We start from the raw sequence: 27,007 nt of genomic DNA on the forward strand, positions 1-27,007 counted from the left end.
CTTCGCATCAGCACTGATTCCTCCGATCGGCCATTTATCATGTCAAAATATAACAAATAACGTGATACCACAATCACTATCACTGATTAGTAATAAATCTGATGAATATCTAATGTAAAAATCTCCGGTTGTACCTATAAATGTGCAAATGGGCACCTTATAATAATCTTCTTTGTAGAAGATAACTAATAAACGGTATAAAATAAATTATCTTCGTATAATTAATCTGTTATTTAGTTGACGATATCTTGATTATTATTGATACCTAGTTTGTGTTATTTTTGTGTACATATGTTTAGGAATATAATGGTTATACAGTTTTATAAATAATATACAACTGAAACTTGCGCAAGTAACTTCTATTTGAATTCAGTCAAACATTGCTATGTATTTACCGGTCAATATTCATAAGAGGATGTAGATAATTATTTTAACATTAAAATTAGATAAACTGTATATAGTTAGATAGGTATATAATAGCAATATAGACATGATTATTTCCCCAATATTCATTTTAAATAAACAAATAACAAACTTATATAATAATTTTGTAATGTTCATCATAATCAATTTAAGAGCCACGCTCTTGTCGGTGCAGCATTTTCCATGATACTTTTTTAGGAAAAATAGGGCAGTGGTTTTGTAATGTTATACAACAACATATGTTGTCGAATTTAAAGGAATGAAATATTTGCCGAGGAAAATTTTCCCAGGACCGAATTCAGGGCTTCGATGATGGGGCCACTAAAAGTCTCTGCCAAATATCTGTTGAAACGGTTTATGTAACCAGCAAGGAGGTCCTCAACCATAGCGTTTGCAATGTCATCGATGTTCTCGTCGTAAGTAGTTTTGCTCTGAAATTAAAATATATTAAGTATATGAAGTAGGTAATGCAAAAAAAAATGTTTTTAGTAAGTATTTACCTATACGTACTATATGTACTAAGGAAATTACAGAATGGTATCCCAGAGATGGTAAAAGGCGAAAAGAGAGAGCAAACAAAAGGTGGGAAGACGATCTGCCACAAGGTTGGTGAAGGTCAACCGGCGACAGACAGGTGTGGCGCAATAAGGAGGAGGCCTATGACCTAGGACAGCCCGACATATAATTAAACATATAGATAAAGAAAAACTATGTAATAATGTCGGTGAATAAAGGCTATTTTTATTTATTTTATTTTATATTTATCATCAGGGGATAGAAGACGGGGACAGATCGTAAGTTAATTTAGAAGATGCCGTTTGACCAACTTTATATCTACTTTAGATAAAGTAACGTGCACGACGTGATAAATAACTCGCGCCTAGCATGATGCGCAAACAAGCATTTACCTAAATCTAAAAGAATATGCAATAACACGTATAGATTTAAAAACTCTAGATCTGAATGCTTCTCTGTTTATCTATCGTTGTCCGACTCATTGTGACTATCAGACAATCGCATTAATTTGTTTTCAACGAGTAGATTCTGTTATCTGGCAATTAGGGTTGCCAGGCTTGTAAAATACAAACGCCGGACTCGGCGCTACATAAGACCGGACATTTTGTCCTAAAAGCTGGATAGGTACTTATATTTTTTTATTTGACAAACATACTGTTTTTTTTTGTCTGGCTGATGAAAAATAGTATGTGTAGTCCCACGCAGTTCGCTCCCCGCGCGCCTGTGTCGTGTCCGGGCCCTCGCCGGCCCGTCGTCATAGTTATCGCCACTCTAACAAAAGTCGGACTAGTCTAACATGCAAATATTTAGCCGGACATAATGTCCGGCTAAAACTAGACACCTGGTAACCTTTTTTTTTGACGTGACTTAGATTTGCCGCAGATGGCATTAACTACTTGGCCGGACAAATGGGGAGCGCTGAAGGCTCTCACCCGGTACAACGTTTAAGACAATAGGCCTGAGGGTGCCCAGTTGGGCGCGAACCTCGGGCCTGGTAACCCTACTCTCAATGTTAATGCCTAACATACTATCGGTCCTCAACATTGAACATAATAATAGTCATGGCCACTCTCTTGGTCAAAGTCAAAGCCGACAACGGCCATTTCCCTTTTCAACATAACATTTAAGCTTGCGACTCAATTGGGGTAGTCAGAGATACAATCAAAGACCAAAAGTGCACATAATAACGGGTTCTTACCGCGCTCAAATGCTTCATGCTCAAATGTTTCTCATGTGCTTTAATTATGATAATAACCGCGTAAACTTAAAACAATGTAAGTATTAGCAAAAGTGCAGTCACTGAGCCCAGCAAATTATTTGTAATCAGTTGTAAAATTATGAACCATTAGGTGTCATAAAGTTTAATGTGCTTTTGGTGACACTTTGTGAGACTGTCCTTAAGGACTTTTCAGGCTTGAATCACCTGATTGTCTGAAAGAGTACGACGATTCCGTGCGCCGGGCACGTTAAGCCTTTAGTCCCGGTTATTAGCCATAAAAACACCTCCACCAACCCGCAGTGGAACAGTTTGGTGGAGTATGCTCCAAACCCCCTCCGGTTGATTGAGGGGAGGCCTGTGCCCGGCAGTGGGACGTATATATATATAGGCTGCTTATGAAGATCATTTATGAGATATTACTTACAACAATATGCCTGATGGAGAATTGAGGCTTCTCAAATCTGTCTACAAGTATCGATTTTCCATCATCTGTACGTTTGAAATAAATCTTGCTTCGGAGGTTGAAATCGTAAACTTCTACGCTGCAAAGTAATGCGAATTATTAACGATATTATTATTCAACGAGTACCTCAAATCTTCTTCTATCGTCTTCTTCTATTGTATGGTGGATTACCAATCCCATCAACCCTGGTGTCAAGGTTATTACTCAGCCGCTATAGGCCCCTGACATTACTTATGTAACGACTACGTATTTACATCAGTAAGCTTAACGTGCCTTTCGAAGCACGGATCATCTTACATTTTGGACAATCAGATGATCAGCCTGTAATGTCCTGACCAAAATAGGGATTCGAACCCGGGATCTCCGTATCGTGAGCACAACGCTCAACTAACTAGACCACGGAGGCCGTTAGTACCCCAAATAATAAACCCAAAGTGGCTGTAAATCGCTTTCTTACGATCTGGGACATTCCCCCTTCTAAATTGGGACATAGGCACCTATGAGATAAAAACTGGAACTGAAACTTACTGTATAATTCCTTTGCCTGCCAACGGAATTGCCTCCTTTATGTTTCCTTCCATCTCATAGTATCCTGTAAACCGAAATTTCATATATTTGTTATAATTGGAGATGTCCTTAGAAAAGGTTCAGTACGAACTACCGGTGTGCTTGTATGAAACGATCGATGAATGTGGAGGAAGCAAGAGAAGTATGTCAGGATCGAAACAAATGGAATTCCATACTTCCATAGTCTCTGCTTACCCGGTGGGAAATAGACGTGAGTTTATGTATGTGTATGTCATATATGTTTTTTAGGCTTATTACATGGGTGCAAGTTTGGCACTAACAATAAGGCCGCCATTTGCCATGTACTTAGTTAAGAGACTTTTTGTAATTATTTCTTTTTATTTTGGTGCAATAAAGTGTATTTGTATTGTATTGTATTGTATTGTAACAATATTATTATCCGTGCGTCAGCTCGCAATATAAGGAGTCGTGAGTTTATATTACTTTATGTGGGTCTTCTTCTTGTCGTGTGGGTTGTGAGGTGGAATATCAACCTCATCAACCCTAGTATCAGGGTTACTATTGAGCCACCAAAGGCCCCTGACATGGCTCATGTAACGACTACATAGTTACATCGCTAAGCAGTAACCGGGACCAACGCTTAGGCTCCGAAGCATGGATCATCTTATTTTCGGACAATCATGTGATCAGCCTGTAATGTCCTAACCAAACTGGTTTGTTATGTCCCCACCGGGATTCGAACCCGGGGCCTCCGGATCGTGAGCCCAACGCTCAACCACTGGACCACCGAGGCCGTTATGTGGGTTGTATGTAACTCACCAGAAGAGAAGTTTAGAGTCGGGAAATGAATTTCACATTCCAAGGCCAGTTCATTCTTAAAAATGTTAAACTGGTTAATTTGAAAACCGCTTGCGCCTGAGAAAATTCCCTCCGTAATATTGGCACTTAGGCTGAAAAATCAAAATACTTAATATTATGTATCAAATTATAGTTCTTACAAAATCAATTCGAGTTTCAGTTCATCTTGCGATGAATGCTCCTCTGAGCAAGTTAGGATATAGTCGAGAGCTTATGTTCATCACTAATTTAAGAACCACGCCCTTCTCGGTGTAGCATATTCCATGCTATATTTTTAGGGAAAAAATAGGGAATCCTCTTATCTTCCGCCCCGCAGTACTCTGTTTGACGCGAGTGGGATGGCGCCCAGAGAAGTCTATTTCAAAGCCGTTCTAGTATTCCTGTCCTCTGCCTCTGAATAGTACTGACAGTTACTGCTGCCGTATGTCAGGTTCCAGGTTACATTCCCTGTGACTCGTTTGTCCCTTCCGTCCTGTATTGCCGTACTGATGGCTCTCATCTCCGCCTCTGCAACCGTTGAAGTCTTCACCCGTATCCCTGGGCAAGGGTTCTATGTTATGCCCCGTAGGTCTGGGTCGGATAGGGAAGGCCCTATCCGAATGAGTTTTATGTGGCCGCAATCTAACTTTTCCTCAACCTTACCTGAAAGTACTTCCTGATAAATCCACGTGCGTATATTCAAATTCATACGGATCAAGGACAGGAATGTTAAACTCTGGATCGCCTGTCTTCATCATCTGCCTCAATTCTTCAAAGACAATCTCTATTATGCTGTCTATGTCTAGCCTAGCATATCCTTCACGGTCTGTCGTATAAGTATCTGAAAAAGCAGTTTAGGTACCTTTTTATGGTTACTTACTATACTTCACACTTCTCCAGTTAAAAGATTTGCTCAATAAGTATATAGTTGCCAAGCGGATCTTCAACTATTTTTTTAACATAAAAGCACCGCAATTATTTACGTAAATGTACATTTACGTAGGAAACTATTCAAAGAGATAATCAGGTTTAAGAAAATTTATTCTTAAAAGATTTTTACAATTCACTTACATGAGAAACTTAAAAATATTTTAATATACGTAATATGTTTGAGACAAGCGTACGAATTACAATATTTCTATTTTCTACTAAAAAATAATAACAAAAATTTGTTAATACATAATTACTTACCTGCTTTTGATATACCACTCATCAAAAATATTGAAATTAAAACAACAAATAACATTTTGTATTATTTCTTTGATTATCTCTTGTATTACTATTATTAGATAGAAAAGAGGCGTAGGTAAATAACCAACAAATCCATGTGAACCTATATAAATACACTATTATGACCGTGATTTAACTTTATCAACTATTTCAAAATAAGGATTAAAACTATCTAAATAACTCGTGTGCTATTTCGAAATCATTTTGACAGAAGCAAATAGGCAATAAGTAGTAGGAATTTTCCGCATAATTAGGTATTTAATTACTTGATTTACTCGTAAGTTTGATCCCGAAAATTTCGGGATCTTACGGGATTGATATTTCCAATCCCGCGGATCTTGAATATAAGATCTCGAGTCGGGATTGCACTCACATTACAGGAACTATAGCGTCGACGGCCCAATGTAAAGATTGGTGAAATAAAGTCCATCAACAAATTCACAACCCCGAAAAAGACAAGGTCCCTATTTAATAATAGTAGTTTTATTAGGCTTTACAATTCTTTACTAAAAACAATAACGAGTTTCCAACTAGTCAAATCAGTTACGAAATTAATATAGAATTTGTATAAAAAACACACTGACGTCATAGAAAAATATGATAAAATGTCGCAAAATTCATAAGTAAATAAGAAAATGTTTTTCGGCAATTTTAGATCTGTCTTTATTTAGTAGTAATCGGAATTTCATAATTTATCTTGATCCTAGTATACGACCCAATTGTGTTTTACTATAGAAAAGATTAATTCAATTAATGTTCCCATGATAATAAAGGCAAACGCGCACAATACCGTTTCCTATGATCGGTCCTTGGCCTTATTCTGCACTACAGATAAATGAATAAGCTGTGTTAGGCTAGAGTAGAATCGGTACACAGCCGCTCCCAGTCCTAACTGTTAGAGCTGTCCTAAGTTTTGCGAATTTAATTATAGTTATAGAATAAGGAATAATACTCTATAGTCTAGCCAAAGGCAATTATTCGCATTCACTAACGGTACGCATAGAGTAGATTGAAAAGAGATGGGATTGCATATTCAAATTCAAATTCAAAATATTTATTTCGGAAACTAGTCCATATTTAGTTAGTAACAAAAAGCTTAACCTAGTATTAGTAACAGATTCGAAAGACGAACAACATAAAAACAAAAACATGAGACCGGCCCAAATCACCGAAGCCGCGGGCAGCTATGTAACAGCGTGCAATCGCACCCAGCGGTTCAGCAGCTTCGAGTTGTACCGGTCCACCAATGCATAAACCAAAGTCGCGAAATTTTATTGATAACATTTTTTATATTAAGTACTTCCATTCCATCTACATGGATAGACAAGTATTATAAGGTACTGAAGCAAATCTATAAAATATATAAGTATCGTCATCATTACAGGCCTCGACCGTTTACTGAGCAGTCTTCTTCTTATCGTGTGGGTTGTGAGGTGGAATACCAACCTCATCAACCCTGGTGTCAGGGTTATTACTGAGCCGTCCAAAGCCCCTGACATGGCTCATGTAACGACTACTTTCATCAGTAAGTGGTAACCGGGACCAACGGCTTAACGTGTAAATGTAAACTTCTCTATTCTATTACGGACACCGTTTACGGCCAAGTACGTAATGCCATTTGCGGCAAATCTACAATGAGTCACGTCAAAAAAAGTATGGACACCCTAATACAATTCTATTTATCAGACTTGTAGGGTGTCCATATTTTTTTTGAAGGACGTATTTCTATGGTAGCCCTAATAGCACAGTCATATGTGCAGATAGTCCATTGTGAAATGTATTACCATAACAGTGGAGACACCATTGTGTTCACAGAAATGGTGTCTTTTAACGTCTTATTCAGAAGATGTCGCAATGAATGTAAAGATATGGAAACAAAGGTGTGAGTGGGTACACTAAGCAATATGTTGTATTCGTTTAGATTTATGTTTGTATAGATGACCCGGGGAACTTCGTATCATCCATTCCCATATTTGGTAGTTTAAACCTTCCCTGGACTTCCACGAATATTTTAAAACTAAAATTTAGGCAAATCGGTTCAGACGCGACTTTTAGCGAGAATAACGAAGAGCAATTCATTTATATATACTTTTATATATAGATAGATATAATTATTTTATATAATCTTTTTACGATCCAACCATAGCTGTATGTATTTATTGATCAATAAGTACTTACACAATAAGTAAGTAGGTACTAACATTAAAATTATATTTATAAGGGTGTATCATAAAGGTACATCAAGTTCATTATTTGTGTATTTCATCATAGAATTTCATTGGGTCAAACAGTCACGTCTAGTAATAAGTGAAGAGAAACACAGGCAAAGAGAATATAAAGATAGCAAAGTGCTAAAGTCTACATTGCTTGGTGAGAAAATAAATTAAGGTACTTACACATATACGAGTATAATTATCACGGTGATAACACGTTTTCCTTAACGGCTAAAACCTCTTTTTTCAATTTTCAGCCAGCACTTCTTATCGTACTTAATGCTAACAGGATCTTTCTGCATGTTATTGACTTCTGCTGCTCTGATCTAAACATAACATAAAGGCTGTATTCCGGAAGGAGTAGGTAGAGGTATATAGTACGGTCACGAGTAATAATATGTATACATTGTTTTAAGTTTACGCGGTTAGTATCATAATTAAAACACATAATAAGGGATTGCAAGTAGAGATATGAAACTGTTGCAACAGTGTCGAAATATCGGGAGTCTCATATCCCTACTTTAAACGCGGTAAGAACCCGTTATTATGTGTTTTAAATATGTATACAGTTTGAAACCATGTCACATTAACTTTTTTGACAAATTAAACCGTAAGTCTCATTAAATGTCAAATATGATAGTGCGACAGGGTTCTAAAGTGGGCACATGATATTGCTCATGACTGTACACCCACTCCAACATCCACTCAATTAAGTACATTAGAGAGGTACGTCTGTAATCCCATTTGCTGAAGCCGCGTTGTTCTATGCGTTTGGAGTATGTAAGCACACTTAAGTAGTATGTAAGCAGATATAATGAGGAGCTCGGTGGCGCAGCGGTAAACGCGCTCGGTCTGCGATTGTTGAAGTTAAGCAACTTTCGCAAAGGCCGGTCATAGGATGGGTGAACACAAAAAAAAATCATCTCGAGCTCCTCCATGCTTCGGAAGGCACGTTAAGCCGTTGGTCCCGGCTGCATCAGCAGTCGTTAATAACCACCAACCCGCACTGGGCCCGCGTGGTGGTGTAAGGCCCGATCTCCCTATCCATCCATAGGGAAGGCCCGTGATCCAGCAGTGGGGACGTTAATGGGCTGGTGATGAAGCAGATGTAATAATCGCTCGTGCAAGGGTATACCTTCTGTTAGTGCGCTTACAGACCAGAGACGATCAGTTGACGACGTCATCACCCAGTCTCGCTGGGTTTTCAAACGCCCTTAAAGCCCCATAAAAGTTCTGGAATTGATTCTAGAATTAGATACTTTCTTATTTATTTGTTTAGGTTATTCGTACTTTTTTAACTCAGCGAACGAAAGTGTATCCTTGCCTTAGTATTCGTCATTGTCACCTCGATTCTTATTGACTGTTACTGTTATTCCAAGAACGATATCAGTTAGTAACAAAATTTATGACTTCATTGACAAAGTGGCCTAAATCGCATTCGAAATAGATCATTGAACTAAAAGTACATAGAGATTTATGAGATCGTATTATTTATGTTACGAATGACTGCATGTCACCCAGATGGGCGCAACTTCTGTTCTAAATAGCTTGCTGACACACTATTTCCACTGTTACGTCATTCCTTTTCTTTTGACGTACTTGGCCGGACAAATGGGGAGCGCTGAGGAACACTTATCACATTAATGGACTAGCAATGGCGGGTTGTCATAGGATTGAGCATACCTGGTTTTCTTATACCGATATTGCTATAATGTGGTAATGTATGGAGTATAATGAGGACTGAGGACAGATTAATATCGACCTTCAAACTGCTGTTGCCGACCTATCGATAGGTTCATCTTGCAAATAATTTATACTATTCATTTAAATAAGTATAATATTATTATCACAAAGTACAGCGGTGAAAGGAAACATCGTGAGGAAACCCACATTCCAGACCTAACTTGTATTGGGCTGGTTTTCCCTTTGCGGGTTGGAACGTCAGACAGGCAGTCGATCTTCAGGTTAGGTACGCGGACCTTGTGAAAAACGAGACAATGCTAGGAAGATGATGACTATCATAACATAGCACACTGTCAGAAGCAATACTATCGATAGTTTTTTTGACGTGACTTATTGTAGATGGCATTGACTACTTGGCCGGACAAATGAGGAGCGCTGAAGGCTCTCACCCGGTACAACGTTTAAGACAACAGGCCTGAGGGTGCCCAGTTGGGCGCGAACCTCGGCTCAGGGCGTCTGAGAGGAAGAATATTTGAAAGAATTAATCGACCCTGTAGGTCGATAGCGATAAGCGCTGATTGAGGAAATCATCGACCACGCCGGTGGGGTCGGTATCGGGGTTCTGAAGTGTTTGGTGTCGCGAGCTGATTGGCCGCCTCTATGGCTAGAGTAATCGGGTCGTCGGGATCGTATATTTCGACTGTCAGGTCATTGCTTCATAAATGTTGGTAGTGATTTTGAAATTTGGTGAGTTTTTGGACAAATAGTCATTATTGTCTACCTAGATTACATCTAGTCTAGTGTTGTGTTGGTTTCGAAGAATTACTTATCTAAACTAGTATTTAAAGATAATATAGGAACACGATGGCGCATGAGGAGCTCAGTGGCGCAGCGGTAAACGCGCTCGGTCTGCGATTGTTGAAGTTAAGCAACTTTCGCAAAAGCCGGTCATAGGATGGGTGACCACAAAAAAAGTTCATCTCGAACTCCTCCGTGCTTCGAAAGGCCCGTGAAGCCGTTGGTCCCGGCTGCAGTAGCAGTGGTTAATAACCATCAATCCGCACTGGGCCCGCGTGATGGTTTAAGGCCCGATCTCCCTATCCATCCATAGGGAAGGCCCGTCCCCGAGCAGTGGGGACGTTAATGGGCTGATGATGATGATAGGAACACGCGGGACATTTCGTCTAGCAATGGACTGTACCCACGTCTACTTATTATTACCAAATTATTATACCTAACAAAATGATCGCATGCATGCATTTTGGGAGGGAATACGTTTCGGTAACTATCATTAGAGTTCCTAAACTAGAAAGGTGACCTGAACCACACTAAATTATTTACCTTTGCGATCTTAGTACGGACCTGTGTGCCGATAAATTTCATAAATGATTTATGAGCATCGAAATAGGCCACTGTCTCCGAAGTGGGGCGTGACGGAAGGAACCAAGAGGAACTGTAATTAAATGATATATTTATGGGCCTCAGGCTTTGACCTGACATGTGCTACGCTTGTTAGTTGTTTGACACGGTCGTTGAAACGATTGAGATGTCCCACCTAGAGGTTAGGCTAGCAGACTGAGCAGACATGAGCAGAGATTTTGTTCTTTTTTCGGCGGCTTCTTCTTCTATCGTGTGGGTTGTGAGGTGGATTACCAACCCCATCAACCCTGGTGTCAGGGTTATTATTGAGCCGCCATAGGCCCCTGACTTGACTCATGTAACGACTCCGTATTTACATCAGTAAGTAGTAACCGGGACTAACGGCTTAACGTGCCTTCCAAAGAACGGATCATCTTACTTTTAGACAATCAGGTGATCAGCCTGTAATGTCTAACCAAACTAGAGATCACAATGTGATTTTTGTGATTTGTCCCCACCGGGATTCGAACCCGGGACCTCCGGATCGTGAGCACAACGCTCAACCACTGGACCACGGAGGCCGTCTTCTCTGCAAAGGTAGAAGTTTGTTTGGGTTCGGCTTAGTTGGGGCTACATTATGTTCGTGATACATAACTTCGCGCTTGTAACCCTAGATGAGGTGACATAGCCGCTTTAAGTCAATGTTTTGCGTGCAATACAGGCAAATTACACCCACTTTTTATACGAAACTGCATATACTATGTAGAACGATATACCTAGAGATAGGTATGTAATCAGCCTATCGCTCATGAAATACTTAAGTCCATCATATTAGGCAGGACACAGTCCATCTGTAGGTTTATTACATGACATGTCTTGGACGTCAAACAGATAAACGAGTTTTACGTTTTTTATTCGCTCACAGTTCACTGGGGAAGTAGGTAATTTTACTATTCACAACAAATTAAGGAAGAACAGTAAATGTTTCAACAAAGTCTGTTTCCATTCGGCCAGCTTGTTTCCTATTTTCGTACAACCATGATCTACGTTGCCCTACGAACAAGATTCTAATTTAGATTCTATTTGTTTACGGAATCGAGTATTATTTTCGGCTCCAATTTGCCGTCAATCCCTCTTGATAAATGGTATTTTGTAGAATCTACAAAAACTACTATGCTATGAGTTGTACATTGTTTTAAGTTTACGCGGTTATTATCATAATTAAAACACACGCGGTAAGAATCCGTTATTGTGTTTTAGCTATGAATTGTGGTAACGTAATTTAGAATATAACCTCAAATAAATATACAGTAAGTAATAAATACTAGACGAAAGAACACGCATGAGAAACCTACCCAGAGAATGGCATAACCTAACTAATCACCTACTTATGGTCATGTATATGTCAATGGGGCTGGCTATTAAACTTCATAAAAAAAAGACTCAGTCAGCATGGTCGACTATATACAAAATAATATTAACTCCACCGTTGGGGCACGCATCTTGTTATCAAGCATCTTGTGCCCTACCTAAGAATATAGGCTGAAATCTGGTAAATATTATATTAATATACTTCTTTTAATATATTAAAAATTATATTAAAAGAAGGCATTTGCCCAGCAGCGGGACATCAATTAGACTACTTATAGAAAAAAAGTCATTAACATCATTATCAGCCCATTAACGTCCCCACTGCTGGGGCACGGGCCTGCCCTATGGATGGATAGAGAGATCGGGCCTTAAACCACCACGCGGGCCCAGTGTGGATTGATAGTTATTAACGACTGCTAGTGCAGCCGGGACCACGGCTTAACGTGCCTTCCGAAGCACGGAGGAGCTCGAGATGAAAACTTTTTTTTTTTTGTGGTCACCCATCCTATGACCGGCCTGTGCGAAAGTTGCTTAACTTCAACAATCGCAGACCGAGCGCGTTTACCGCTGCGCCACCGAGCTCCTGAGAAAAAAAGTATACCTAATATATGAATTATTTATCTACTAGCTATAGCTATGTTTATTTTTAAATATCATATAGATGAACTACCTACTAGGCAGAGGCCCCCTGTTCATCAACCGGAATGGATCAAACGTTAGAATGAAACGTTTAACTTTTCAGTTGCCCACCTACTCCATATGCCACGTATTTATTTCGATGCGAGCCCACCGATTTCATCCAGTTCAGTTCTCGCGACCTGCCATGCCGTCGCCATACGTTGCGCATAGGCATATTGAGACGTATCGCAGTTTAATCGTCACGGTTGTACTGAAAACTTGAATTTAGGTCGTTTATGAATAGCAACAAGAATATGAATAGTTTGTCAATAGAGTAAAACCTAAATAAGGTCAAGTTAGTTGGTTATGATTCCGATTAATACATTTTTGGTGAATTTTCCGTTTGCTTTTTAAAAATGTGGAGGACAATTGCGACGTCTATGGTTTTATCGTATGCAGTGTTTATTGTTTCAATTGCCACGGCTCCTGCTTATCCAAATTGTAAGTTTATCTTAATTATTTCGATTATTGATAAAACTATAAAATAGCGGTATATAAAGCGAAAGTTGATGGTACCTAGGTGGCTGGCAGTGGAATACCTAGAAGGACGTACATTGATCAAATTGGAGATGTCCTTAAAAAAGGTTTAGTACGATCTACTATGAACTGGCGTGCGTGTATTGAAGCGATTGACGAATGTGTAGGAAGCAAGAGAAGTGTGTCAGGATCGAAGCAAATGGAATTCTACAGTATCTGCTTACCCCGGTGGGAAATAGGCGTGCATTGATTACTGTGTATTTGATAAAAATAATTAAAGATAAGATTGGCTATTGTCCGTCTTGCCTTTGTGTGATGAGAAGTACGAGTATGCATAATGATACCTACCTACGAGTTGTAATGTAATTTTAATTTTTTGTTTTGTTGCACATTTTCATGACTCATTTATAAAGACACATTTTAAATGGATTGGTACCTACGTCTTGAAATGTTATCTCTTCAATTTCAAACTAATAATAAGTAAACAAATTACGTTTTCAACTGATTTTGTTGATAATTTGTATCAATTATAATCTGTCACGTTTTATCGTAAGTATGATATCATAGCAGCTGTAGACTACAGGTGACTAGATCTTGATGAGATTAATATTAAATCGCAACTGTAGGTAACGCGTCATTTAATTTTTTTGCTGAATGTTATTTGAAAAAATGCTTATCATCGTGGGCAAGTCGCAAAACCCAGTGGTATTACTTATGGGATTGTATCTAACATATTTGCCTGTCCACCACATTGCACGTAACGGGCGCGAGTTTATGTATGTATGGGAAATGGTGATAAAATTCTATAACGGCAGCTTAGCAACGGAATTGGGTCGTTTATTAGGTTCAAGATAAATTGAAATTCAGGTTACTAAATAAAAACAGATCTAAAACTAACGAAAAACCTTTTCTTTTTAACTTAGTTATGAATTTTAATCAAGAAAACCTTAATAATAAGTACGACGTGTTTCTTGACGTCACAGTGTGCTTTTTCCTTTTTATACAAATTCCGTAGTAATTTCGCGTTTTGACGTTTAGTAAAAAGTAACTTATTTGACTAGTTCGAAATTTATCGTAGAAACTAGCGTATTATTAGAATTATCTTACTTACCGAGCTAAGAGAGGGCCCATTTGTCCTACCAAGTAATGATAAATCGCAAGTTATACTTACACAATTTTGGCAGTATTAAGTAATTTGCAAGAAATAAAATTACAAAGACACTACTTACACATTAAACAAATACCACACAAGCGTTCCTGTGTTAACAGCTTTACCATCAAATTGCAAGATTTGGTATGTACAGCTTTACCATCAAATTTGGTATGTACCAAATCTTGCAATTTGATGGTAAAGCTGTTAACTAAAAAATATAGACTATGAATTACTGTATTATAGGTATAAGTTTGTTTATATACGAATAGTATTATCATCATCATCATCAACCCATTAACGTCCCCACTGCTGCGGCACGGGCTTTCCCTATGGATGAATAGGGAGATCGGGCCTTAAACCATCACACGGGCCCAGTGCGGATTGATGGTTATTAACGACTGCTAATGCAGCCGGGACCAACGGCTTAACGTGCTTTCCGAAGCACTGAGGAGCTCGAGATGAAAACTTTTTTTGTGGTCACCCATCCTATGACCGGCCTTTGCGAAAGTTGCTTTACTTCAACAATCGCAGACCGAGCGCGTTAACCGCTGCGCCACCGAGGTCCTCAAAAATGAATAATAGTATTATGTTGTATAACAATAGACTCGCCACCTATTACATGAGACTCAAATATGGGTGATTCTTATTCTTACGTTTTTTTTTGTGAGTTGTAAGAATTGTATATGTTTTTTAGGAAAATCAGTGACCCCTGTATTATTTTACTTAGGTAATTACTTCTAGTATCGTGTCCGGATATAATTTTTGCCATAAAATTATTAGATATTATATTTAAAAAAATTAGAAGTCATAAATGTCACGGAACGTGTCGTGTGAGATTGCCAGAATTGGAGATAAAATGATTTTTTCTGAAGATGTGGCATGTTATTATTCGAAATATTACAATAACTATGCAAGACGAACCTTTGTTCTATAAGACTGTTTAACAATAGTATTTTATGCAACAGTTGTATAAGAAGGGTCAAAAAATGCGAGTGGCGTGAGTTGCGATGTGAGCCTTGGCGAACATCGCAATAAGAGACGCCACGAGCATTTTTTGACCTAGTTATACAACGTTGCATACAATACTTTTTCTACGACGACGTAATTTTAAATGAAACAAAAATTATACAAAGAAAAATTTTATTTATAAAAAATATTTTCCAACGCGCGGGAAAATGGGCAAATGTATACTTTTTTTTATAGTATATCTATGGCACCAAACAAAGTAAAGGTGCCAGTTTCCAGGTCAAAAAAAAAAAACAACAACAATGCTTTTTTGGCGACATTATAGTACAGTTACACTTTGTAAACAATGCTTTTATAGGCCATAGAGCGTACACTTTTTCAAAGAGTTTAATTATGTATGTACTTATATTAGACTTTTTGGTTATTTAAATGCCAGATTAAAGTAGAGGAGTAGAAAAAATATATAAATAATGCACACTATTTATGATTTTGAACAACATACATTTTGTGAGCAGTTTTTGTGTCACAACCGTGTGCGACTCTTTAAAATTGCAATACTCTGTAGAAATAAATCTATGACATTGGCAACCCTTTCTAAGTTTTTTTAGAACGGCAACAATATGTTCTTGTCAGTATTGCCAATGGCTAAGAGCGTTGAGACCAGTATAAAATCAATCTGCTTTTACATTTTAAAAAAAGGACAACCTTAACTCGTCAACGCCGTGATAGAGTTTTAAACTTAAGTATCAGTGTTACACTATTGTTTGAAATATAATATGCACGTCATACAGTGTAGTTTAAAATAGTTACTTAAGATTTGCAGTATCGTGGATAGCTTTTGGGTTATATCGAACACGTTTCAAATTGTCACGACCATGTAATGATAAAAATGTCACAGCCGTAGACATTTTAAACACATGGTTGTGACATATAATGCATGATCGTGACATTCTTTTTTATTTCAATTATTTAGTGGGTTTTGTTGCTTTTATTTATAAATTATATTATTGTTTGATATGCTTACATACGAGTACTTACTTTACTAGTCCATATAGATCCCAGTACTGGGCAAGGGCCTCTTCCAAGATATTTGGAAGGAATTTATTCATAACCACACTAGGCAGGGGTTTTTAGGCGGTTGTATGGTATTGTTACGGAAGTGGATTTCGGGATTGGAACGAAACTCACTGAGTTCAAGGAGAAATATTGGTTGGTCAAATTGTTAGTATAAATAACGACAACCCTGATACCCCTTGCTACCGTGTCTCCTGATATCACGCTAAGAAGTATCATAGCGTGATATCAGGAGACTACGGTCTTTACCTGGAATAGCAACGATTCTGCAGATCTTGGCCCTGAAGTTCCCAGTACAAATAACCTCCTTAGAGGAGGCCTTGACAGCTATTAACTCCCTCACGGATCAGGTGAGGTCGGTTTTGAACGAAACTTCAAAACAGGTTCCGGATATGGAAGACCATATCGCTGGAAACTGCCTACCGATACCCGAGATCTGCCAACGGAGAAAAACGCAGCCACCCGCGCATATGATTCCAATCGCACCGAGGAATGTCGCCGTCATTTGCGTCTCTAGCAGCATACTGTAAGAAAACGTATTAATGACATGCGACAGAATCGGTGGGATAATCTTTTGAGCGGCATTGAGCTCCACCACCAGGCCATCTGGCAGCTGTCTAGGTCTCTTCAAAAGGATACGCTTTTACCTCTCAATAGGCCTAACCAACCCCCCGCTTTTGACGATGACAAAAAAGCCGAATGCCTTGCCGACAGTCTCGAAGCCCAATGTTCGCCCAGCACTCTCCCTATCGATCGTAGGCACCGCTCGACGGTGAACTCTGAAGTTCAGCGTAGGGCTTCTGTACCTCCCACCGATCCTTCTCTTGCACAGCTCACTAAGGAAGAGGTACTATATATCATTAAAAATCTTCATACCCGAAAAGCCTCTGACTCAGACGGTATCACGAATCGTGTCCTTAAAAACTTCGGTGCTCCCCTCATCTGTTTACTAACGGCAATATTCAACGTCGCCATGATCAACTACGTCTTTCCACAGCAGTGGAAAGAAGCAATTGTAATAGGTATACCAAAGCCTGGGAAACCTAAAAACGAACCTTCGAGTTACCGCCCCATAAGTCTCCTCAATACCATGGGGAAGATTTATGAGCGGCTCATATTGCTAGATTACAGGACTACGCCGAATCCAATAGTCTTATTCCACCAGAGCAGTTTGGTTTTAGAACCAAACACTCCTGCGTTCAACAAGTGCACCGTATTGTTGAACATATCTCTAGTAGATTAAACTTAAAAAAATCTGTCGCTACGGGAGCGCTCTTCTTCGATGTGGCGAAAGCGTTCGACAAAGTCTGGCACAACGGCTTGATCTACAAGCTTTATTCACTGGGAGTGCCAGACCGTCTCGTGCACATCATACGAGACTTCCTCTCAAATCGAACCTTTCGCTACCGCGTGGAAGGGACGCTCTCGTCACCGCACCCGATACATGCCGGAGTCCCACAAGGCTCCGTCCTCTCCCCTTTACTATTTTCATTGTATACTAGTGACATTCCCAAATCCCCTAACACCGAACTAGCTTTATTTGCGGACGATATAGCCATCTATTCTTCGTGCCGTGATCAAGTTATGATGACCGGAATTCTCCAACGGGCGGCCAATGCCTTGGGTAAGTAGTTTCGCAAATGGAGAATCGAGGTAAACCCGGAGAAAACTGCAGTGGTGTACTTTTCAAAAAGCTATTATAACACGCCACGGTCACGCCGTCAACTTAAAGTCATCAAGATGTTTGGCAAGCCGATCCCGTGGGAGGAGTAAGTCAAATATCTCGGCGTAGTCTTAAATAGAAGTCTTACTTTTAAGGCCCATATCCTCCTTAACAAGCGTAGTAAATTGTCCCTTAGGAATAAGGTGAAAATCTACACGACCGAGTCCGATCATGACCTCTTGAAAAGTATCGGCGTCCGAAGGACGTAATATACGATCCCGACGATTCGATTACTCTAGCCATAGAGGCAGCCAATCAGCTCGTGACACCAAACACTTCAGGACCCCGATACTGACCCCGCCGGCGTGGTCGACGACTTCCCTCAATCAGCGCTTATCGCTATCGACCCTCTAGGGTCGATTAACTCTTTCAAATATTTTTCTTCTCACACGACGCTCTGAGCCGAGGTGGGCACCCCCGATACTGACCCCGCCCAACTGGGCACCCTTAGGCCTGTTGCCTTAAACGTTGTACCGGGTGAGAGCCTTCAGCGCTCCCCATTTGTCCGGCCAAGTAGATAATGCCATCTGCGGCAAATGTACAATAAGTATAAAGGTTTTTGTTTCCAAATCCTAACTTTTTTATGACGCGATCTTAATTATTGTGATTTAGTTAAGTATCACATATAATCAGAAAGAAGATTACCAAATAAATACTTTTGATTAAACCAATTCAGTGTTTGCTTACTGCCTAATTGCTCCAATCAATTGAGACAAAAAACTAAGATGACAAAAAAATAACAGCAACAGTTACAATGAAAAATGCAAAACAGTCACATCCATGTCATATTGTGTCACAGCCATGTTTAGTGATGTCACGACCGAGGCACAAATGTCACAACCGTGTTTTTCTACCCTTATTTTTTAATATTCCTGAGGGTATTAAGCTTGTCCATATGCATCCAAAATATGCTTTTGACATAAACTTTTGATTTGCATCATAAAAACTCATAAAAACAAATATTTTTTTTTTTTGGGTTCTCTGCAAACTATTTAAGAATTACCCATATAGCTGGTTAGAAGTGGGTTGAATTACTAAACACCTGTCTACCCCTTTGGGGATACAGGCGTAATGCTTTTATTAAAATTGTAATATTACTCTATGGTAAATTTGCGTCTTTTTATTTTTTGTCTGTGAGTAATCTCTCAAGTGATATCTCATAGTTTTATTCCACTACAACAGCTATAATCTGCTGTGTTATGTAATATTTGCAGTACGCGGGACTCACTACACAATAAGCAACGCGGAGCACCGCATAGAGGTCCGGAACGCAACGTACCATGGTAGCGGGCCCAGAGAGGAGGCACGTGCCATGTGTTCTGTTAAGACTCAGGAGGTCAACGCTACTGCTAATGCCACCATCACCAGGCGGCTGCACGGGGTCGTCACTTCGCGTGAGTTATTTACGTTTCTACAAAGTCCGCTTACCTAACCTGAAGATTTGACAGGTCCGGTTTTTACAGAACCGTAAACCAGCCTAACGCGCAGGCTGACAATTCGCGTGAGTATACTAATAAATAAGCCAGTATCTGTAAGAATCGGCGAGTCAGCTATGCCTATAAAGACACTGTGGTTTCGCCCCCCATCGAGAAATTATCCGGGTTTTGGGAGTTGGTTAACATAAACAGCCTATATACGCCCCACTGCTGGGCACAGGCCTCCCCTCAATCAACCGGAGGGGGTATGGAGCATACTCCACCACGCTGCTCCACTGCGGGTTGGTGGAGGTTGGTTGCCGGTCGCAAATTGGTTAGGTTAGGAAACCCTTAGACAACTGTATACATGGTTTCCTAGACGCCTAATGAGATATGTCCTTAGTATGTATGGTAATCATTGATGGCAACAATGCTGGAGGAAGGAAATGCAGTGAGCCGCGTCCCGATATCCGTCCCCATTCGAACTAACCGATTTTTAACAAGATTACGGCTAACGTAAACATACATGAGTATTATTCGTCATTGGGACGTTTATTGAACGTGTAGATATAATATGTCCGAGCTACTGGAAAATTGTTTGAAGTCACCTCTTGCAACATAATTCGAGTCTGGTAGAAGTTAGTACATAACTTACACCCAAAATCTTTATATTATCGCGCGAAAATTCTTCGTGTAGTTTTATAAGGAGCAGCAGTGTTTCAATAAAGATACGAATTATGCATGTTCAAGGTATCGCGCGCTGACCTTCACACCACCATAACACTGGAGGTACTTATTTCCTGGGAACATTATGTAAATGGTTCATAATCGTGTAGGTGTTACGTTCCGATGTACAAGCTGACCTTTCCTACTTATACCTAAACGTATTAAACTATATTAATTATGTGCCTAAACTCAACGCAAAAGCAGACATATTAGCCCAGTCATATTAGGTAAAAAAAGGGGTCAACCTCGGAATGAGAGATAATAAGCTATAAATTGGTATGGACCTTTGTTTTGTCGTTTTAAATGTTGTCTCAAAAGTCACAAATGATACCGTGTCCGCGTCTTAAGATATTGAAGGTCAAAGGTCATAAAAATTGGTTTTTTGTGAATATCTCGCTTCCTATTGCTTAAATGATATTTTTACCTATAATAAAAGTTGTAGAGTATAAAATTCTCTACAATTTTTGTTTCATGTTTTTTTTTGATACGATCAACCGTTTTTGAGGTAGAGCGCGAAGAGTGCGCAGCGCACAGTTATAAATGGTCCAATGCAAGGTCAAGCGTGAGTTACGCTTATCAGTACGTGATATAAAGTCTATTATTTATTCAATTAATATAATTATTAAACAATGGCCATTATTTATATTTTTGTTGATATTTTATTAAAATCAGTAACTTAATTATTTATATTTAACTATTCAACTATAATATATTATTAATTCTGGAATATATATTTTCAGTTAAAAAGGCAATAAGGGGATATATTTTATGTATATCTTTATTTATCATTAAATTAAATTAAACATTTGTTGAAATGTCAGTTTAAATATCATAAGAATTTTTATTGGTTTTAATTATAATAAAATTGTGAATAGAAGCTAGTTATCTTCATCTTCTTCGTCGTCTTCTTCTTGTTGTCGCTCGAAAACGTTCAATTCATTGTCATCATCCTCATTATCGGTCATATTCATCTCCAAACCCTCCAGAATTTCAGGATCGTATGCGTTTTCTTCATCGGGATTACTTGGATATTGTGCAGCGTTCAGGCAAGCTTGTCCATTGCACTGGCCACAAGGTAAAGAACATAGTAGCCCTGATTTTCGACATCCACAGCGGGAACCACAACCATTTTTGCAATTGCAAAATATTGTATTTAGTAGTTCGGTTGGTGCTGGAGGTAATAACGTTCTTATGGGCTCCAGGATTCCATTTTCAAGCATCCAGCCCCATTCTTGAGGTTCTAAGTCATTCCCTAACCACGTTTGAATCTGGTAGTAGACGCGATTTATATATTGATGAGCTGCTACACTTGTTGGTGGAAGTGTTGACAATTGTACAGGTTTATTTAGTTTCGTTAACTTAATGAATTGCGTGTAGCGAAAATGATCAATGTTGTCCTCAGATTTTGGAGCATTATATAATGCCAACAAGATGCGTACTCCATTTTCAAATAATGTTTGTACCGGGCAGTTTTCTTGTTGAAATACTTCCACCAGTTTATCCAAATTGGGAATTTTCTCCAATGCTCTGGTAAGTTTTTTTTCCTTTTTTAAACAGCGCAAAAGTCGTGTCACAGCCACTAAATGCGTGTAAAAATAGAATGTGTTTTTTAGTACGCGGATATTGGTCAAAACTTTTGGAAGAGTATATTTCTGTCTTAACATTGCCTTTCCCAACTTTTTTAAAGAAAATTTCCTGTTGATGTGATTGAGTACGCCCAATTAAAATTACGAGCAAATCAATATCTTCTCCTATGATGACGGCAGTCTTTTGATGTTCTGATAATGCAATAGCTGTCTCGATGATGAGAAGGTCAATAGAGAAGGTCATAGGGTAGGGACAAGTATATCCAGGTATATAAGCTTTGAAAAATTTACACGTTTTGAAGAAAACGTATGTAATGACGTTTTAGCTGAAAATATATATTCCAGAATTAATAATATATTATAGTTGAATAGTTAAATATAAATAATTAAGTTACTGATTTTAATAAAATATCAACAAAAATATAAATAATGGCCATTGTTTAATAATTATAATAATTTAATAAATAATAGACTTTATATCACGTACTGATAAGCGTAACTCACGCTTGACCTTGCATTGGACCATTTATAACTGTGCGCTGCGCACTCTTCGCGCTCTACCTCAAAAACGGTTGATCGTATCAAAAAAAACATGAAACAAAAATTGTAGAGAATTTTATACTCTACAACTTTTATTATAGGTAAAAATATCATTTAAGCAATAGGAAGCGAGATATTCACAAAAAAACAATTTTTATGACCTTTGACCTTCAATATCTTAAGACGCGGACACGGTATCATTTGTGACTTTTGAGATAACATTTAAAACGACAAAACAAAGGTCCATACCAATTTATAGCTTATTATCTCTCATTCCGAGGTGAAACCCCTAAAATGACTGGGCTACAGTTTCATTCTCGATTGACACTCCAACGAAAAAAAGTAATATTCATACAAAAAGAGCGGGAGTGAAACCACACTCCGACCGCTTCGTCGATTCTGCCGCGTGCGTTCGCATTATCAACCTTCTAGCAAATGACGATTCTAAGGGTTCCTGTTTGTACTTACCTCTACTTTTAAGATCTCTGTAAAAACATCAGGAATGCAATAAATATGTTATCTTAAGTGATAGAAAAGGATAGAAGCAAAAGAAACTGCGGTCCCGTGTTGTGAGATGTGGTTCAATCCTTATTTGTACATTTACACCCTATTAATTACGACTAATAAAATATTGTGTGCTTACAGGAGAGCTACATAGCTCCATCCAACGCCTGGAAGTGATAATATTCGGGCAGATGCAACAGCTGTGGCAGAGTCTAGATGCGTTACGCGCGCAGTTGGGCGCAGACACTCGCACTCAAGCGCATTATCCTGATCGACGCACAGTCATGTTTCAGTATAAACCCGATAGGGGGTAACACTCTGAGAAAATATTCTGTAAATTGTTACAGTCGTTGCATGCGTATCGCAAGGGGAGGTCGATTTAGAGCTGTGAGCTGAACTGAAATAAAATTAGGTTTTATCTGCTAAAATCACCGTCAATATTGTCAAATACTTACCATAAAAGAAAGAATAATATTACGGAACATATATAACGGTAACTTTTAGCCCCGTAACAAATTCGTATGGGGGGCCGGCCTCACCTCCTCTGGGTATTACTTTAGCCTTAACACGTTGACAGTCCCCATACAAAATGTTTTGACTTCCTCGCAAGTCCCGCATCTTACTTCAATTTTTATTACGTCCTGTTAAAAACGTACATAATAATAAATGTATTTTAAACCTTTCATAATAACATAACATATACTTTATTGCAAACAGGAAAATACAAAAAAAAAACAAAACGAAAGAGAATTTGAATGAGTACAATAAGCGGCCCTATTATTGCGAAGTAGCAATCTCTATCGAGTGCAATAGGAAGTAAACCATATCTCCATCCATATCGCACCAGTTGGACAGTATTATTCATCAAACATACTGTAATACAAACCTTTGTTAACCCGGGATCCAAGTGGAGCACCCGCCTTTAGTGCGTACCTGGTTGTTTCTTAGTGACCCATGTATGGGTCACGGACGTATGGAGCTAGTTCGTCATGACCCGTATATGGTTCACTGGACTGTCAACGTGTTAAATGGCCGTAAGTCACTAAGGAGTAGGGGGAGAGTGCGCGGACTGTGCCTCGTTCGCTTTGTATGGAGTGTTAAATATGAAATAAAAATAAAAACAATACAATGAAAAAATAATAGAACCAATGGGTTTTCAGCAAACATAAGTCTACTTTGTCATGTTTAAACGTCGACGCTTTGACGTTCGCTGGCATAAATAGAACTCCCATTTTTCATCATTTAGGCCGCGTAATTGATGTCTCGCATCAATTAGTGTGAACCAGTTGGAGACTAAATAATACACATTGAATAATAAAAGTTCAATTTATTAACAATTAGTAACTTAATCCAATACGGTTACGGGGCCGAGTTCTCTCGCAAACCACAGAACTCGGTCGCGTAATAACAATAAAATATTTTCGTTAGTTACAAAGTTAAATGATCATAAATCTATGCGTCATTAATAAATATTAACAAATAAACAATTTATTATGCTTCCATTTGGATTACAATTTTGCATTAGAATGTACTTTTGGAGAAACAAAAGATTAGATAACTGTATAAGAGATTTTGAAAGTATTTTTAACGAACGACTGTCTAAATTATCTACTTATTTATAAAATCTATTGGACGGAATAGAAACACTTTTGCTAATTGACTGTCTTTCATATCATGTCATGTCTTTTTCAATATCAATATAGTTGTTTCAAAGTTGTTCTTAACGTAGTTTTATTTAAAGAAATCATTTTAATCCTATTTCTAATTTTATAAATGAGGGTAGATGTAATTTAGAACAATCGCTTAATTTGACGTTACTATAACCTGATTTCTCGTGAAACATCTTATATATACCATGTCACGTTAGTACCAAGGATAAGGGAGGTATTCCTTACACCTAACCTACGTTAGGTTTTCGTATACTTAATACTTTACGGTTAAATATGTTGGAATGTATGTGTCTATACAATAAGATTCATCGACTTCACGTGGCGGCGGGCGAATTCAGTCCAAACTGAACTCGATTCTAAATTTAAAACACATGTAAAATTCTTGCCAATTTATTAATTAAAAAAATATGGCCGCCCTACACTTGTAAATTAGTCTAAATAATGCGTGAATCGAGTTATAAGCGTTCATATCACGTGAGCCGCGGACAAGGGTAGAAGTAGGCGAGTATGGTTCGCAAGAGACAGGACTTCTCCGTGGTATCCGACGTGTGCCCGCGGACGCTGGCGAGGGATGGTCAGGCGGCCTGTGCTTGGAGGTACCGCCGCAACTCCTCCTGCGTGTCGAAGATCATCACGGGGAAGGGAGACCCAGGCACGTGCCGGCCCGCCCATCGGACCTCCACTCTGTAGTCGCCGGGCTCGGTGGGCGAGAACTGTCGAATGGATCATTAATGTGAAAATTCGGGCCAGACTGGTTCTTCGGACACCGGAAGTCAATATCATTACCATAAACGCAAAAGTAACAAGGATAATTATTATTATTTATCGTTTATTTCAGGTACTAGTCCCATAGCATTACAAATTACATTTCAATACAATAAAAAATACAATAAAACAAAATAAAATACCATGCAATAAAATAAATTAAATGGTTAAACATGTCAACAGGATATACATTATGTCACATATAAATAATCTTGTTAAAATTCGTGTCATGTATATAAAAGCCGTAGTATATAGATACTACTATCTTGTTCGGGGATGCACGTGCTCTCTGTTCGAAGGAGGCCCTCATAATGCTACACCGCCGAATGGGGGGGGGGGGGAGACTCTAAGCCTCGTATCAACAATTAACGCGCAACACGTAACACTCAACATTTACGGCAACGTTGCACAACAGCGCGCAACATGTCGCGCGTCTTGTTTGTTTAGAGATCAAAGCATCGTTAGTCGAACAACAATATAAATGTTGTCGCGTGGAAACGTGACGCGCAACAACAATATTTCCTCTGGCAACTAGTCATGTAGTAGATGCGTGGACAGACAACGATGTTAAACAAAAGTTCCGCGCTAACGTTCAACATGTTAGGCAACAATTATCGCGTATCAAATGTTGCCAAGCGGAAACGCGGCTATAAGGTAATGACGATTATCAATTGTTGTATGTACATAAACACGTTTAAACGAGAACAACTTGTTTCTTTTAATTGAGGGACGTTCCAGGTTGCGTTCCCAAAAAAAAAAATAGAGATGGCGCTGTCCAGATTTAACGTGATAATTACCTAAGAGACATACATAACAACATTTTTGCTTGATATTTGGATCCGTTTTGTATAGAATTGTTTGCTACGTACTGCTACGTATTGCTACGTATATTGCTGCTCTATAAATTGATCAGAATAATAATGGGTGGAAGATCCTGGTTCACGGGTTTGTCTGAGTGTAATAACAAGGGTCATCGTTTATATCCAAAAACAAAGATAAAAGATCCATATTGTGTCTGTTTTCTATGAAATTAGAAGGCAAATTTGTACAGTGCCATCTATATTTTGGGTAACGTAGCCTGGATAGTTCCTCAGTATAAAATCACGCTAGATATACAATTATAGATATCGCAGTTATCGTATAATAATCGTTATCGTGAAAAATAATTAAGATTCCAGCATTAGTATTCCGTAACACGTAGTCATGAGCAATATAATGTACCCACTTTAGGACTCTGTCGCACTAACATATTTGACATTTAGTGAGACTTACAGTTCAATTTGTCAAAAAAGTTAATGTGACATGGTACCAAAGTGTAGCGGACATGATTCGCTGCAGCTGTATATCAATAGATAAACGAAGTTTAGGCAAACTTATTCGTATTATTGAGATATTAAAGACACGTGTAGGTCGAAACGTCAAAGGAAAAATACCCACAAAATGAGGAAGTTTAGTTTCCAGTGAAGAGAAAATAGGAGCGCTTCACGGAGCCTCTTTATTTATACTATTTGCGGCGCATTAGCAGTGGTAGCGGGGCCTACACTATAGAAACCCCTCTAGTGAAACATTCAAACTCAAACTCAAAAATATCTTTATTCAGTTGGTAACAAATTATTATGTTGGTAACTTTGAATCGTTAATTTTTAAAAATATATTTTTTTGTCGAACGTCTCATTCGCCTAAAACTACTGCAGCTTCACACAACCTGTATAGCTGAGGAAAAGTAGCTACAAGAAAAACCTCGACACAGCGCTCTAGGCAGTAACAACCGGACGTGTTTAAATATATATAATATAATTTTCTTTTACCCACTAGTTAGTTTTAGTTACCCAAGATCGTCGGAAGTGGAAAAACATAGAAGAGGCCTACGTCCAAAATTGGATATGAA

General features: G+C 38.6%; 3 protein-coding genes across 3 annotated transcripts in view; 1 reads left to right on the top strand and 2 right to left on the bottom strand.

Moving 5' to 3' along the window:
* Positions 1-209: 209 nt before the first annotated feature.
* On the bottom strand, positions 210-14,293 carry LOC126381806 (uncharacterized). Its single transcript, XM_050031298.1, has 6 exons — positions 14,227-14,293; positions 4,650-4,827; positions 3,969-4,099; positions 3,150-3,213; positions 2,583-2,700; positions 210-854 (listed from the first exon to the last, which is right to left on the bottom strand). The coding sequence occupies exons 1-6, from the start codon at positions 14,273-14,275 to the stop codon at positions 675-677; spliced, it is 720 nt and encodes a 239-aa protein (XP_049887255.1). The 5' UTR covers positions 14,276-14,293; the 3' UTR covers positions 210-674.
* On the top strand, positions 12,663-24,403 carry LOC126381808 (uncharacterized). Its single transcript, XM_050031305.1, has 3 exons — positions 12,663-12,961; positions 19,128-19,307; positions 22,826-24,403. The coding sequence occupies exons 1-3, from the start codon at positions 12,877-12,879 to the stop codon at positions 22,996-22,998; spliced, it is 438 nt and encodes a 145-aa protein (XP_049887262.1). The 5' UTR covers positions 12,663-12,876; the 3' UTR covers positions 22,999-24,403.
* LOC126381788 (filamin-A) overlaps positions 23,997-27,007 on the bottom strand; it is a 114,951-nt gene continuing 111,940 nt past the window's right edge. The window contains exon 53 of the mRNA XM_050031267.1: positions 23,997-25,067. Within this exon, the coding sequence (XP_049887224.1) occupies positions 24,930-25,067 (138 nt within the window). The 3' untranslated portion in view covers positions 23,997-24,929. The remainder of the gene's footprint in view (positions 25,068-27,007) is intronic.

Source organism: Pectinophora gossypiella, chromosome 3 (genome assembly GCF_024362695.1).
Source record: "Pectinophora gossypiella chromosome 3, ilPecGoss1.1, whole genome shotgun sequence".
In the NCBI taxonomy this organism is placed as follows: domain Eukaryota; kingdom Metazoa; phylum Arthropoda; class Insecta; order Lepidoptera; family Gelechiidae; genus Pectinophora; species Pectinophora gossypiella.